This window comes from Danio rerio, chromosome 23 (assembly GCF_052040795.2).
Source record: "Danio rerio strain M-AB ecotype USA chromosome 23, GRCz13ab, whole genome shotgun sequence".
Lineage (NCBI taxonomy): Eukaryota > Metazoa > Chordata > Actinopteri > Cypriniformes > Danionidae > Danio > Danio rerio.
This window is the reverse complement of record NC_141043.1, coordinates 5,105,001-5,122,500: the sequence shown is the minus strand read 5'-3', so window position 1 is coordinate 5,122,500 and position 17,500 is coordinate 5,105,001. Positions and strand designations below refer to the sequence as shown.

General features: G+C 36.0%; 1 protein-coding gene, 1 long non-coding RNA gene and 1 other non-coding gene across 4 annotated transcripts in view; 1 reads left to right on the top strand and 2 right to left on the bottom strand.

The window, feature by feature from the left end:
• Positions 1-17,500, top strand: part of LOC147831210 (uncharacterized) — a 51,897-nt gene that overhangs the window by 2,191 nt on the left and 32,206 nt on the right. The window lies entirely within an intron of this gene.
• On the bottom strand, positions 333-10,537 carry LOC147838142 (uncharacterized). The gene is made up of 2 exons (XR_015523101.1): positions 10,145-10,537; positions 333-1,678 (listed from the first exon to the last, which is right to left on the bottom strand). It is a non-coding gene; the product is annotated as an uncharacterized LOC147838142 (long non-coding RNA).
• Positions 14,577-17,481, bottom strand: LOC100330283 (potassium voltage-gated channel subfamily A member 3). Its single transcript, XM_087306498.1, has 2 exons — positions 17,449-17,481; positions 14,577-17,407 (listed from the first exon to the last, which is right to left on the bottom strand). The coding sequence occupies exon 2, from the start codon at positions 17,349-17,351 to the stop codon at positions 15,804-15,806; it is 1,548 nt and encodes a 515-aa protein (XP_087162624.1). The 5' UTR covers positions 17,352-17,407; positions 17,449-17,481; the 3' UTR covers positions 14,577-15,803.

Genomic DNA, 17,500 nt, shown 5'->3' with positions numbered 1-17,500 from the left:
ATATATATATATATGTATGTATATATATATATATATATGTATATATATATATATATATATATATATATATATATATATATACATATATACATACATATATATATATATATATATATATATATATATATATATATATATATATATATATATATATATATATATATATATACACACATATATACATATATATATATATGTGTGTGTGTATATATATAAGTATATATATATATATATATATATATATATATATATATATATATATATATATATATATATTATATATTGTGCTTAACAGAAGAAAAAAATCAAGCAGGTTTGGAACCTGTGAAGGATGAGTGCATGATGACAGAACTTTTATTTTTGGTAAACTATCACTTAACACAAGACATTACATTGCGATGTCATGATAAAAATGTTTCACATATAATGATGAACATTAACAGTCAGCATATGAGTAATTCTAGAATTGTGGGTATATTTTGTATCTTGCACGCATATCAGCATGTTGTTGCAGACCCCTAAAACCAAAATATGACCTTTTTTAATGCAAAATAGGGGCTCTTTAAACATGTTACAAGTCTGTGTGATCAGCTGCACCTCAATAAATAATTTTAGAAGTTTAAAATATTTAAAAACAGTGCATGTTTGTAATAAAGGGAATAAAATCACTATATAATTCTTAACCTCTATAATCACCAAGTACGCATTGTGTCAATAAATGCGCATATGAGTGTGTGTGTACTGCAAACAGCATTTGCGTGTGAATAGACTCCACAAATACATTGAACAAACTTACTTGGTATTTTTGACTAGTGACCTTAATTCAGCTTTATCCATGTCTGTCTCTATCACTGACGACTGTTTATCTGATGTAAAGCATGAGAAGCAGACACGCATGTGGGCAGGGGGAAGCAGCTCATTTGAATTTAAAGCAACAGGTTGCAAAAACAGCTACATTATCCTCCCCAGACAACAAAATGAGCAGATTCTACATTATATACTGATGGGTATTTTGAGCGGAAACATTGCAGATACATTTTAGTGACAACAAAGACTTATCTTACATCTTGTAAAAGGGGTAAAATAGGTGCCCTTTAAATAACAATTGTTAAAATAATTGCTCCCTTCCTAAATTTGGACCAGTTCTTTATTAACCAGTTTAAGGAAAATTAATGGAAATGTACCCACAATTATGGAATTAATCATATGACACAAACATTTAGGACCAGAAAAGACACAAGTAATCTACGCCGCTCAAAAGTGTCCATGTTTGCGTTTATGACTATTATACATTGATACAGCAACTTCAAAAATGATAACACATGGCAGTGGATGGAGCTAGCAAAACTAGCACACTGCTCCACACCTAAGCAAGGGCCTGTAGAAGCACTTATGTGGAGTTAAAGTCATACATTTAGCAGCAGAAACAGCACATGAACACTGGCGTCCGTCTTCTTTTGGTAAACAAACAAAGAGCTGAACACAGAGAAGGCAAGTGGTGCATCGGCTCTAATTAGCACAGGGGAAAGCAGGGTTTTTTAAAGGCACCTCCTCATGGACAGGTGGAGGAGAAGGGGAACAGTCCACAAGCCCCTACTGTATGTTTGGCAAACTGGGGTCCACAGAGGCAAACCAGCCTCCTTTAAAGCTTCATCCACATCTTTTTGTTTCATCAGGGCTGTAAGGAAAGAATAAATAGTACTACGTGACAGACTAAAAGTAATACATGAATCAATCTGCTGTCAGTTACACAAGTCAGAATTATAAGCCCTCCTGATTTATTGCCCCTATATATATATATATATATATATATATATATATATATACAGGGCTCGAAATTAACTTTTTTACTTGGTAGCACCGGTGCTCCCAACTTCAAATATTTAGGAGCACCAAAAAATTTTTAGGAGCACCAGAAAAAATTTAGGAGCACCCACCAAAAATGAATGAGCACCGCTGCAAATTGTTTTTTAAGGGATTTATTGTACTTTAAAACAACATTAATAGGACTGACAAAAACCAGAAACAACTATCTAACTAATGCTGCGAAGACATTGATATTTGTGTGCAATAATTCCAAAATGAATGTCTAATAATTAGGCCATAGAATATTAATGATGATAAAAAATGACAATAGTAACAATGAATTCCATTTCTCATTATGATACTGCCTTGAATGTGCAAGAATATCTGCTATAAAAAGTCTGTTACTTTATGAAAAATAATTGTATAGTTTGCATCAAACAAAAATGAAGCATTGCAGTAAGAAATATTTATTTTGTACTGCTGTTTATATATGCATGTCAATTTATAAAATAATATTTCTGCTACAAAACAAACAAAAGTTTATAATAAATCATTCAATTCAATGATGAAAGCTGCAAAGCAGTCATCAGTAACTAAATAAAAAATAATATACACCTCAAAAAAGAATATACAAAAGAAAGTAAGTAAAGTCTCACTTCTATCACTATTTAAAAGTTTTGGTTTCAGTTCGTGTCAATTTAAAGGTTCAGTCTGAGATGATCTTCATGTTTCTGTGTTAGTGGAAAAGCTGGCGAGTCAGTCGACCCCATTTATGAGCAGGCAAAGCAGGTTTCTTGCGCTAACCATCGGCGCAATACCGGTCTTTGTTATGAGCCGCAGTTTCAGTGTAAACTTAGTAAAGGCGAGCTTCTTTGGCGATGATGTGTACAGTATTAGATTTGACTATTAGCGGACATTTGCGCTGAACACGCAGTGAATGCGACGCATCGAGATTCGGGCGCCTTCTCCAAGAAGCGCGTACTCGATTGATCTCAGCTGGCGGATCATTATTCACCACGTGACGTGTCATGATCGCTCTCATCTGCACCTCAACTTTAGGTGGGGTTTGCAAACCTGTGTGCTTTAAGTTTTCACTCTTCAGCCGTTTGCATTTCCTGTGGTCATAAAAGCTCCTTCCCTGTCATCTGACAGCAGAATACCTTGAGTGATTGACAGCTAATATGAACCAAAATAGCGGCAGGGAAGAGCGATTCAGCACGTTTTTACAAAAAATCAAAACAAGTCGCACTGCAACCATTATCTGCAGTCGCACTAATGCTCCCATATATATTATGAGGTCGCATAGATTAATTTTCGGGCGCATATGCGACCAAAATGGTCGCAATTTCGAGCCCTGATATATATATATATATATATATATATATATATATATATATATATATATATATATGAGCAATCCAGCGTTATGGATGTGACATTTGCAGTAAAAACTCAAAACATAATTTCACACAGAAAGTATATGTTGACATTATATCGAAACTTCTGTTTATATTTTCCAAAATAGCTCACCACAGAGTTATGGAAGCAGAAAAATATCAATATGTAAACATGTTTTATATTTTAAATTAGGAAAATAAACATGCGTTATGGATGTGACAAAAAAGTTTGCGAATTTACAGTCGACAACAGATTATTTAGAAATTCTGACAGTTAAACTGCACAACCCAAAAGACACAATGCTCATCAAACAGGTATGAGTCGGCTCACTATAGAATTAAAATGATTGATTTTATTTAATTTGACATTTTTGCATTTATGAAGAAAAAGTGTCGTTATGGATGTGACACGTTTCCGTTATGGATGTGACAGCTGTGAAATTGCCACTTGTGTGATTTTGGCAAATTAAATATAATAGTTTGAAATACTGACAGATACATTCACGAGTATTTTTACAGTACTGTAAAATACTTGCTAACACAAAAAATGTAGAAACGGTTTGTCTATTTTTGCTGAAAACTAAATATTTTTTTATGGTAAGGTTGACATTTGCTTGGAATTGCCCATATATATATATACATATATGTGTGTGTGTGTGTGTGTGTGTGTGTGTGTATATATATATACATATATAAATGTATATTGTCTAGACCCTGTTTTTTGATGCTGCTCTTTAAATTGAAAAACAATAGAATCAAAGAAGCGAAACAGTGGAGCAGTAGGTAGTGCTGTCGTCTTATAGCAAGAAGGTCACTGATTTGCGCCTCGGCTGGGTCAGTTGGCATTTCCGTGTGGAGTTTGCATGTTCTCCCTGCCTTCGCGTAGGTTTCCTCCGGGTGCTCCGATTTCCCCCACAGTCCAAAGACATGCGGTACAGGAGAATTGAGTAGGCTAAATTGTCCTTAGTGTATGACTGTGAATAGGTGTGTGTGGATGTTTCCCAGAGATGGGTTGCAGCTGGAAGGGCATCCGCTGCATAAAAACATGCTGGATAAGTTGGCGGTTCATTCCGCTGTGGCGACCCCGGAGTAAAAAAGGGACTAAGCCGAAAAGAAAATGAATGAATAGAATCAAAGAATACAGTATTGTCAACTCAAAATGTAGTTATACACATATTTAATGAGTCAGAACTCATCAACGCTGGAACACTGATTTTGCTTGTTTGTTTGTTTTTATTCGGTCTTGGCAATTTCTTTTTAGCAAAGGTTCTAAAGTAGCCTAAATATAGAAAATCCTACTGAAAATAATGGGGCAGCAAGGAGTGTTGCTGCGATCAAACTAGAGAAAAGGGGCGGGATTAAACAAGTTAAAAAAAAGCAAGCGATTGGTCCATGTTTTAAATTGCTCTCCAGAGATCCAGAGGTCATGTTTTGATCTTGGATTGGTCTCACGCAGTCATGTGATATAATTTAACAGGTCAGAGTTCACCAAGCTTAAACTTTCCAACGCGGTGAACTGCGGAGCTTTTCGAAAGAGCTTGCGTTTCCGGTCTGACACATTAGCGTGCGTATGAATGGAAATCTAAGGGGTGAAAAGTGCAGTGTGACCACAGCTTAAGTGTGTTGGAGCAGGGTTTGGAACTAAACTGTGCAGGGCCTCCAGGATCTAAGTTTGACTCCCCTGATCTTTATCAATCGTTGATTGGCTCCTGCAGTGGAAGGTGAGGTTTGCTTTGCTATGGAGCGCTCATTGGATTTTTCATTAGATAATTCTATAGTCTTTTGGTGATAGTATAAGGGGCATAAATCTTTTTAAAATCTTTAATAAAGGTAAAACATGTAGACATGTATACTTGACCATCTGCATTGTTAGTTTTTGATCAATAATTGGGTTAAAACATGAATGCAAATTCATCAATAAAGTTGTATAAACATGGTTTACTGGTTTGTATGTAAACCAGGTCAGCGGGTTATGTCAATGAGCTGATTTAGTGTGTTATCAGTGCACTGATGTGAGGGGAAAATGAGTGGAAATTGTTCTCAATGGGAAAAAGTGAGACAGGATCTGCTCGTGGACTCATGCAGCCGTGCAAAAAGAGTTCCTCAGACACAGCTTGTCCTAGATTCCTCAATGACATGCGCAATGTTGCTAGAGATCTGATGGATGGATGCTTGTATGTCTCTCTGCATTTACACACAGGGTCAGAAATGAAATGTAGAGTCTGACCTTTTCATTTCTGCACAGACAGCATCTGGTATATTCATCTGATAGCTTTGACGTTTAGACACTTTTTTTTTCATGCTGAGCTCACTTCATCTGCTCTAGTATCACAAAAAACAGGACGCTGGAGTAAAAAAAGAGGGTGCAAGTGTAAGGAAACCAGGCCAGGAACTCATGGACAATGTGACATCTCTCTCTCTCTTTCTCTCTCTCTCTCTCTCTCTCTCTCTCTCTCTATATATATATATATATATATATTATACGTACAACAGTTCTGTCTGGCTCTTGAATCTAATTGGCTGATAGCCGTGCGATATTTCGCCAGTAAAGTCACACAAAGGCCTCTTCACCCTTCACCTCTTTGTATTACTCCGCCCACATACGGCCAGCAACAGAGACACTACAGTTTGACAAATATTACTGTTTTTAGACAACAAAATGTACTTTTGAGGCTTTTTTAGTCGAGAATGTAGCTGTTTAGATTGCAACTATGCAGTTTATTTGTTAGAATAGTGCCTATTTTAAAATATTTACAATTTCTGAGAGAGCTGGTCGGCAACGGTTGACGTTTTCTATCCACAAGATGGCGACAAAACCGCATAATAAGCCCTTATGCTGTGTTCACACCAGACGCGGAACGCGCGGATAAATCGCGCTATTCGCGCGTAAATAGCCGCGTGAACATTTGAGTTTACTCGCTTCATTCGCGTGTCAAATTCCCTTCAGAACAGACGCGGATTCGCGTAATGGGCAGGGCTTCTGTCTGCCCGAAGACTCTAGCTTCATAGCTAAATGGCTAACATGGATTTTATGAAGAAAATAACCATGTTTATGTGCTTTATAAAGACTGAAAAACAGCGTCCATACGTTTAGGGTTGTGTCTGAGTCCACTACATCTTTTCAGAGGTGCATCCAGCTCTGCGAGCTCATAAACTCCTCCAGAAACTTAACCTGGATGACGGAGGCTTTCAGCGGTGCTTCTGACTGAGCCAAGCCCAGTTTGATGAACTGTTGTCGGTGAAGGCTGGAGGATTTCCCTCGGAACACCGACAACAGGTTCTACGTCACAATCACGCCCCCACAAGAGCAAGCTTCTGATTGGTTAACGCGGCGCGAATGTACGCTGAAGTTCAGATTTTCGAAATCGAGAGATTTGCGCGAAACGATCGTTAAGCAAGTCAAACGCACAAAACGCTCAATTGGCCCCGCGCCATTCGCGCGTATCGCGCCGCAGGATGTCTATTCGCGCGTTTGCATTGACTTAACATGTAAATCACTCGTGCTTGACGCGCGTGCCGTGTCTGGTGTGAACGCAGCATTATGCTTAGGCCCCGTTTACACTAATGCGTTTTAGTTTGAAAACGCATAAGTTTTGCTACGGTTACGCCATCCGTCCACACTACGCCGGAGTTCTCGAGCGCCGAAAACGGAGCGTTTCGAAAACGCTGGAGAGGCCGTTTTCATTTTGAAACGCTGCTGCTCCGTCTCAGTGTGGATGATGGAAAACGGAGACATCTGAAAACGGAGGCGGGGCTGCAGACGTTCGCCTCTCTGATTGGGGCTTTTCCTGAATATTAAGTAGCCTAACACGCACAGTTCAGTCCTGAATCTTCTCCGTGTAAGTTCAGACTTCGCAAGTTTGATCAAGGCTGCAGTCTCTTCTTCTCAGTTTGATATGGAAAAGCAGACTATACCGAGGACACGGGTAAATCTTCAAAGGGAACAGTGTACTTTATAACTTCATTCACATCACCCTGGCTTCGTTGTTTCACTTTCTCAACAATAAAATGTAAACATGATTTAAGGAACTGCCTATTTTCATTTTAATATTAGCAACTTAGACAGCAGACATGTTGAGGCGCCGTGCTGTATAAGATGAGCGTCATCTTCACTGTGTGCATATTTATAACAAAACGGAGCCGATAACAACTGCCTCCTTTCAATTTCAGTGAAAATACGAAACATCCCCTCTCTTTTGCTGAGTATCAGTTTTAATAATCGATAATGGCCATTTTAAAAGTATAACATACAATAAGTTTATACATTATAGGAAATAAATATAGTGAGATTAGATCCAGCGGGAGATGCTTGTTGAGAAGTCCGACTAGCAGAGCTCTCATCTGGGTACATGGGCTGCAGCGCTTGCCCGAGAGCGTCTGTGTGGTCACGTGATGTGCGTTTTCAGCGTTTTGGTGTGGACGGAGAGCAGTTCAGAAACGCTGGGTAAAACGCGAGTGTGGACGCGGATCGTTTTCATTCTAAAACGCCGTTTTAAAACTAAAACGTACTAGTGTAAACGGGGCCTTAGAAGATATAGCAGTCAGATTTCTAACTACAGAAGATCATATCAATATTAAACTGGTAAGCACACCTGCAAACACTTCAGTTTTTCATAGGAGTATCCTGTATTTCAGACCTGTCTCCCACAAACATCCCGTTTTTATTTCTTCCTAAAAAAAATCCTGTAATTTCACCCACCCCCCTCTTTGGTATAGACTGTAAACTCAACACCCCCGGGTTGCCAGCTTTGGTCAGTACTCGATCGAAGCGGCTGCCCAAAACCCGCTGCATCCTATCCCGGTTCTCAACCTCACCCCCGAACACCTTTTTCTCTCCGGTCTCCCGGATTTTCAGAGACATGTTGGCAGGTATATTTGTAAGTGATATTATAAGTCAGTCTCTCTCTTTTGTTTGTTGTAGTGCTGTATTTATACCGATTTCCTCGCATATCAGGAATATGTATTGTGTAGGCAGATTAAAATAAGCAAAGTCCGCGTGTGTTTTGGTTTTTTTCTTATCGCAAACACAACAGCAGTCTGGTAGTGAATAGGTTGTTATTTTCGGGGTTAATTAATGTGATATCCCGATTGCAATAGAGAAATACTGTCGACTGTAACAATGTAAGAAGAGATCTCTGTAGTTGAATGGCATTTCCTGTCACGTTCAGCCTTACAATCTTAAAGAGATCACTTTAGACATAAAGAGTCATTCAAACACTAGCTCTAAAGTGCTGTTGGTCAATTAGTAACAGCTTCTGCTGTCCTGATGTCATCTGCTAATGTGAATGAATGGTGGAAGAAAGTAGTTCCTAAGAAAAAAGGGTTTTTAGACTCTCCTTGTTTGATTTCATTATTTATATACATGATTGTGCCGTTGAACTGTTGTATAAACGCAATATCACACTCGTAGCGTTGCGATATGGTTGTATATCAGCACTGGTGGGACACAAGGCACGCCTCCCACCAGTGCTGATATACAGCCATATCGCACTGCTACGAGTGTGATATTGCTTATATATATATATATATATATATATATATATATATATATATATATATATATATATATATATATATATATATATATATATATGTATATGTTAGGGATGGCACAATTGTCAATATAATATTGATCCATTCTGTACGACATCCACAGTTCAATACACGCTTGTGAATTGAGTTTTTTCCGGTTTTACTTTTAAATAATTTGAGTGCGAATTGACTGTTTGTGTGTGCCTGTCTACGAAAGGGCATCCACTGCATAAAAACATGCTGGATAAGTTGGAGGTTCATTCCACTGTGGCGACCCTAGATTAATAAAGGGACTAAGCCGGAAAAAAATGAATAAATAAAGGAAAATAACTCTAATCATTATATATATATATATATATATATATATATATATATATATATATATATATATATATATATATATATATATATATATACACACACACACAGTTGAAGTCAGAATTATTAGCCCCTATTTAAATTTTTTTTCTTCGTTTTTAAATATTTCCCAAATTATGTTTAGCAGAGCAAGGAAATTTTCACAGTGTGTCTGATAATATTTTTTCTTCTGGAATAATAATATTTTTTCTTCTTCTTATTTGTTTTATTTCGGCTAAAATAAAAGCAGTTTTTAATTTCTTAAAATACATTTTTGGGACAAAATTATTAGCCCCTTTAAGCTATTTTTTTCCGATAGTCTACAGAACAAACCATTGTTATACAATAACTAGCCTAATTACCCTAACCTGCCTAGTTAACCTAATTAACCTAGTTAAGCCTTTAAATGTCACTTTAAGCTGTATAAAAGTGTCTTGAAAAATATCTAGTAAAATATTATTTACTGTCATCATGGCAAAGATAAAATAATTCAGTTATTAGAAATGAGTTATTAAAACTATTATGCTTAGAAGTGTGCTGAAACAATCTTCCCTCCATTAAACAGAAATTAGGGGAAAAAATAAACAGGGGTGCTAATAATTTAAGGGAGTAAGCTAATAATTTAAGTGACTTCAACTGTATGTTTGTGTATTTATGTATATGCATCATGTAATGTTTTATTCTTTACTTAATTTTAATTAACTATGGTAGGCACTGCAACTACTCAGACTGGGTTAGCCATCACCCTAATTAAATAAAGGTTTTGTTAATTATTACAGAAGAAATAGAAGATGAGTTCTTCAACATGTAAACACAGTCAAATCTACAGTAATACTCTGGGCCACATGGTGGCAGCACCGACATCACAAACACCTCAAATCAATATCAACTCAGGGTGAGCAGAAGACTGAGGTGTGGCAGATGCACTATCGCAGCTTACATATTAATAAAACACTGGTAAAATTAGTTTTTAAAAAAGCATTAAAATACAGTCGCAATTATATTCTACACATTACTCTATGCAAATAAAGTCAATTTGAACTTGGGTTTACCTGTTTATGAAGACAAGGCGTGATGTCCATCTTTTAGAGAACAGAGATGGCAGCTTCTCATTTTGGTGTAGAGACAGCGGCCCCTTGTGACCAATCAGCGTATTTCTCTGCTTTCCACCCATTCATTATTTCACGCATGTCTGTGTTTTGTTGATAACAGTTCAGTGATGAAATGATCTCATATTGCACTTTATTCCAGAGTATGTGACTTAATGGAGATTCAGTTCCATTCCAGAATTGATTGATCGCGTTGTGGCTCTCTACTTAGACAAGAAAATCTGTTTTCACCAGTTCACAAAATCCAGCAGATCTTCCGTCAGACCGACCTACAAACAGTCTTGCGGATTATTTAAAACAAAATGCAAATAAATAAATAAAAATTATATATATATATATATATATATATATATATATATATATATATATATATATATATATATGATATGATATGATAAAAAATAAAAAAAATTAACGATGCCATGGCAACAATAGACCCTATCGTCGCTATGGAGATTGCATCACTACAACGTGATTAGATGTATCCAGTGGAAAGCGCTCGGTCTCTGTATGGCAAGCCGCTTTAACATTCAACCGATATATTTTTATAAGTTAATTTTTATTTACTAGTGTCTATTGCATTAAATTGTAGTGCTTAGTTATTACCCACTAGTGCTTTTTACTTGATATAGTACTTATTTGTTTCATAACCAATGCCTGTGAAATAGATTAACTTGTTAATTAAGTTGTTCACACTTATATACAGTGGAGGAAAAAATAATTGAACACGTCATGTTTTTTTTCTTCTGGGAATTATATTTGTAGACGAGCTGTTGCAATGGAATTATACCAGGTTTTGGTAAAAACGCAAACAATTTAAACAAAAAAAATCAGATCTGAAAATTAGACACAATGGAGAATCTACTGAACTAACGAAATGCATTTAATACTTCATATTCAAGGCTGTTTTAGGTGATGTTGAGAATGAAGTAACATACATGATTTGTTTTCAGACTTCAACAAAGTGTAAAAATCTTAATGGTTTCCGTGGGTGTCTATCAAATCTGATATTTATTTTTTATTTTATTACAAATAACTCATTTTTGTAAAGTATCTGGTTTTCTTGTCTTTGCATATACAGTTGAAGCCATAATTATTAGTCCCGCTGAACTATTAGGCCGCTCGTTTATTTTTTATGTAAAGTTTAATACACATTTTCCTTATTCTAAAATTATTTTAATTAAATAATATGTTTCCTTACTGCGTTTATTTTGTACTTTTGCATCAAATTAAGATTTTCAGTTCTTTAGCTGACTGTGATGAAACACTTGTGCCTGTGCCTAGCACTGGAGATTTGTTGCTTGTTCCTGGTGTACAGTACCTGTACCAAACCATAACACCAAAACTGAGGCACATATCGAACTGTGACTTTGGTGTACAGTTACATGTACAGTATATACAGTTGAAGTCAGAATTATTAGCCCCCCTTTGATTTTTTTTTTTTTTTAATATTTCCCAAATTATGTTTAACAGAACAAGGAAATTTTCACAGTATGTCTGATAATATTTTTTCGTCTGGAGAAAGTCCTATTTGTTTTATTTCGGCTAGAATAAAAGCAGTTTTCAATTTTTTATGAACCATTTTAAGGTCAATAATATTAGCCTCTTTAAGCTATTTTTTTCGATAGTCTACAGAACAAACCATTGTTATACAATAACTTGACTAATTACCCTAACCTGCCTAGTTAACCTAATTAACCTAGTTAAGCCTTTGAATGTCACTTTAAGCTGACTAGATATTTTTCAAGACACTTCTATACAAATATTATTTACTGTCATCATGGCAAGGAGTAAATAAATTAGTTATTATAAATGAGTTATCAAAACTATTATGTTTAGAAATCTGTTGAAAAAATCTTCTCTCCGTTAAACAGAAATTGGGGGAAAATAAACAGGGGGCTAATAATTAAGAGGGGCTAACAATTCCGACTTTAACTGTATATACACACATTTCTTTCTTTACTTTTTTTTGCCATTTACAGTTAGGTAAAACTGATTTGTGACTGGTACATATTTTAAAGTTACTCTGTTTTTGATATCATCTCTATTATAATTTCTGACAATTTTAGACCATTTCTGACACAATAGCAACTAATGCATATACTGTATATATATATCCACACAGAAATTAATAATTACTTAAAATATTTTATGAAGTCTCAAAAGTGATATATATATATATATATATATATATATATATATATATATATATATATATATATATATATATATATATATATACATATATATATATATATATATATATATATATATATATATATATATATATATATATATATATATGTGTGTGTGTGTGTGTATGTATATATATATGTATCACTTTTGAGACTTCATAAAATATTTTAAGTAATTATTAATTGTCTAGTATAATTTGTTTGATAATGTTATGTATATACAGTACTAGTCATTCATTACTAGTACTTATTTAATATTATTGCAATTATTACTAATACACTGTAAAAAATTATATGATCAGTTAGTCCTGAAAACATATGTTTTTAGGTTATTGTAACTTAATAAACTAAGTTAATCATGTTTTAACTTAATTTCATAAGTTACACAAGTTGTTTAAAGTCAGTTTAACATAATTTAAGTTAAATGGACTCATTCGTTCATTTTCTTTTCAGCTTAGTCACTTTAATAATGCGGGCTCGCCACAGCGGAATGAACCGCCAACTTATCCAGCACGTTTTTATGCAGCGGACGCCTTTCCAGCCACAACCCATCTCTGGGAAACATCCACAAACACCCATTCACACACACTCACTACGGACAATTTAGCCTACCCAATTCACCTGTAGCGCATGTCTTTGGACTGTGGGGGAAACCGGAGCACCTGGAGGAAACCCTTGCGAACGCAGGGAGAACATGCAAACTCCACACAGAAACACCAACTGAGCTGAGGCTCGAACCAGCAACCCAGCGAGCTTCTTGCTGTGAGACAACAGCACTACCTACTGCGCCACTGCCACCGATTTAGCTTAACAATGTAAGGCAACCAGGATTTTTTACAGTGTAGTTCTCATCTTAATAGGCAAACCTTGTTTGCTTCCTTATGTTTGTGTTATAAATAGTTTGGATGGTAGAGTAGAAAAAACGTACAATTGTACTAGTTATATAAGAAATCTAAAAACAATTTTAAAAGCACTATTTAAAAAAAAATGTGTGATAATATATACTAAATACAAGTACAAATAAATATCTTATATATAAATATTAATATAAAAATAAGCACAAGTGTCTTATAAAAAAGGTGCTACTGCTTATTAGCACTAATAACCATTGAATAAGTACTAGCACTTAATGGAAAACATACTAGTACTTAATATACTAGTAGACTGCTTAATAGAAAATAAATACTATAACATGAAGATAAATTAATATACACAGCAAAATCCTCTGAGTAAAAATTTGTTGATAGTATTTGGAATTTATAAAGTTACTCAAGTTAATGAAACAATGAAATGATAAATTAGGTGATGACTGATAATAACAATACAGAAACAAAGAACAATAACCGACTTCAGTCGCAAGCAGATGAAATCCGCTGAAATATAATACATTAAATCTCAAAATCTTAGCAGAGGATCTTTAAGAAACTCCACAAACAGCAGCTTTACTTATTACAAATTTGGTAATACAGAGCAAGTTCTCTCTGAACTGAGGATTTTGCTGTGTAGATCAAATGTTAAATTGGCTTGCCGTAGTCTCTACAGCTTGGCATAGTGCTTTTAACTGACAAAGCAAAAGTTCAGTTAGCATCTTTTGCGTCTTTCACTGGTTGATATGGAGTGAAATTTTGACAAGTAATCAACATAATTGAACACAAAATAAGTCATTCTATGACACTGCAACAAGTGATATGTAATATGAGCTATTTTTATAAATATTATAAATATATATATATATATATATATATATATATATATATATAAAATTATATATAATATATATATGTATATATATATATATATATATATATATATATATATATATATATATATATATATATATAATTTAAGACAATTAATGATAGCTTTAAATATATATATATATATTAAATTATATATATATATATATATATATATATATATATATATATATATATATATATATATATATATATATTAAATTATATATATATATATATATATATATATATATATATATATATATATATATATATATATATATATATATATATATATATATAATTTAAGACAATTAATGATAGCTTTAAATAGGCTACCTCTTTTTTAATTAAAACAAGTGCTTCCCTTTCTATTCTGGTTTGAGTACACCAGACTAATAGCTAATAATTTGTCCTCAACATATACTGTTTTTTGTTGTAAGCTGCTTTAACCTGATTTTAGTCAGTGATGCAGTCAATTCACTGGTAAACTACTCATTAGATTTCTTATTAGTGTTTATTACACTTTACTTCGTCTTTTCAAAATTAAGAATTAGCAATTTGAGACCATGAATTAGTTTTTAATAATGTAAGCAAATGATTAATGGAGTAGATATTACAAAAATAATACTGCTAATTCAGGTTTTAAGAACTTTAAAAATACCATGTTTCATTGAACAGTTTAATTGGGTAAATAAAAAAAAAAGAGGAAAGTTGTTTTATGGGGATATTTTGCACATGTGATATTGATAGCTATTCATTTTTAAATTATGTATTGATGCTGGCACATATTCCATTTTACTAGTAACTAAGCTTGCATCGGCTGCTTAAATTCCGGTTATAACTTGTCAAATTAAATGGCTAGTCAGAATTGCTATTTTATCAAAGCAACAAAAATAGTAGTATATTAGTCCAATATAATTAATTGGCAAAACATAATTGCCTATCAAATTAGTTTCGTTACTATAAAATGAGATACTGTTGTTTTAAAATTAATCAAATGTGCTATTTGTATTTTATGTGTAATTATGCACAAATTTATTATAATTGTTTTTTGTTCACCAGTCACTGATATCAGTCCTGAAAATTTGTAACAATCCTTATGTCAAAATTGCTACTATTTAAGGTAAAAAAATATATATATATATAATTAAAAAAAAAACTTATAATAATGAAATACTATGTGTTGCATTAAAAGCTGGCAACTAGTTTTAAGAAACAAATTAGTTCAGATGCAAGAGTCTCTAAATACCAAGTGACATTTTGTTCTAAAACTAATAGTTTAATTTATAATTTATTTATAGTGATTAACAGGTTCTTTTCTTTGCCTTCATGGTGAAATAACTGAACAAAACATAATATGCTGAAAAAAAAAATCAGAAGAAAATGTCAGATGGGATTAGAGGCTTTGAGATCTGAACTCTTCAAATGTTAAAGCGACTTGCCATATACTGATGTGATAGCCTATATGGGCAAATAAAAAGAAAACGGGCTTAATCCTCACAGTAAAAGGTTCAATCAAAAAGGTGACTGTATGAACCTGACGGGTTAAATATGTACCCATTCCTCTGCGTCGTGGAAATGGAGGGTAACACTCGCACTATCATGACATGAACCTACAGCTTTGCCATCACGCAGACTTGCACTGACACGAAGCGCGCTAGAATAAGCCTACACGTCTGTGAACATCTTTTTAATGTTTACGCAGTTTTGGTTGTTCTGATCGGGGAAGTTTGGCTGCTTGAAGGCGCTGTTGATGCCTTCCTCGATCACCATATACTCCGACTTGCTGACCGATGACGTGCTTCGCGTCTTCTTCAGCTCCCCGGAGGAAGACAGAGGCTGGAGGCTGCCGATGTGCAGGTACTGCGCCTGCTCCTCTCCCTCAGTCTCTCGGTGGTAAAAGTAGTTGAAGTTTGACACGATGACAGGCACGGGCAGAGCGATAGTTAACACACCTGCGATCGCGCATAGGGAGCCGACGATTTTGCCCCCTATGGTGACCGGGTGCATGTCGCCGTATCCCACAGTCGTCATGGTAACCACCGCCCACCAGAACGCATCAGGGATGCTGTTAAAGCCCGAGTCCGGATCGTCAGCCTCAGCGAAGTAGACTGCGCTGGAGAAGAGAATAACCCCTATGAATAGGAAAAAAATCAACAAGCCCAGCTCGCGCATGCTGGCTTTGAGCGTTTGCCCCAAAATTTGTAGCCCTTTGGAGTGCCGCGAGAGTTTGAAAATCCTGAACACGCGGACCAGTCTGATGACCCGGAGAATGGCCAAGGACATCGCCTGTTGGCCGTTGCCTTGCCTCTCTGCGAGCTCGGTGCCCAAAGTGATGAAGTATGGTATAATAGCAACGATGTCAATAATGTTCATGATGTTCTTCGAGAACGTGGCTTTGCTAGGGCACGCGAAGAACCGGACCAGCAGCTCAAACGAGAACCAGATGATGCACAGGGTCTCGACCACAAAGAACGGGTCGGAGAAGGGGCTCGTGAGATACGGGATAGTTCCGTTTACAACCGGCGCGACCGTCGAGTCAATGTCGTCCCGAAACTCGGGTAACGTTTCCAGGCAAAAGATAACGATTGATATCAAAATGACCAGCACGGAGACGATCGCGATGCCCCTGGCAGGACCCGAGCTCTCCGGGTACTCAAACAGCAACCACACCTGTCGCTGAAACTCGTTGGTGGGCAAAGGGCGCTCATCCTCTTTTATGAAGCCCTCATCCTCTCTGAATTTCTCCATGGCTTCCTCCCCGAGCTCATAGAAGCGAATCTCCTCGGAGAAAATGTCAATAGGGACATTTACTGGTCTCCGAATACGACCCCCTGACTGGTAGTAATATAAAATGGCATCGAAGCTCGGGCGATTCCTGTCAAAGAAATATTCGTTTCTGAGTGGGTCAAAGTAGCGCATTCGCTTCTTGGGGTCTCCAAGCAACGTCTCGGGGAACTGGGACAGGGTTTTGAGCTGCGTCTCGAACCTCAAGCCCGAGATGTTGATGACAACTCTCTCGCAACACTCATGGTCGGGCTCGTAGCGCTCCAGAGAGTGGTGCCCGGGCAGTGCCGCCGACTCCTCCAGCATGTTGTCGCATGCAACAATTGTCATAGTGTCGTTTTCTGTGTAGCCGTGGTTCACGAGATTGTTGCCCCGGTGCTTGCTCGAGAAAGGTGGAGGCGAGTGGAGGAGGCTGAGGTGGTCGTCCATACAGCTGTTAAAGTGGAGGGGCAGTGGAAGCCGCGCCTCCTCCACGATCTCCAGTCAGCCACAGCCGCCCGCCGCTGCCGCGCGTACTCCTCTCTTTCTCGAATCACTACTTTCTCAATCCAGTCTTCCCGCCCACGACGCGCGTACTG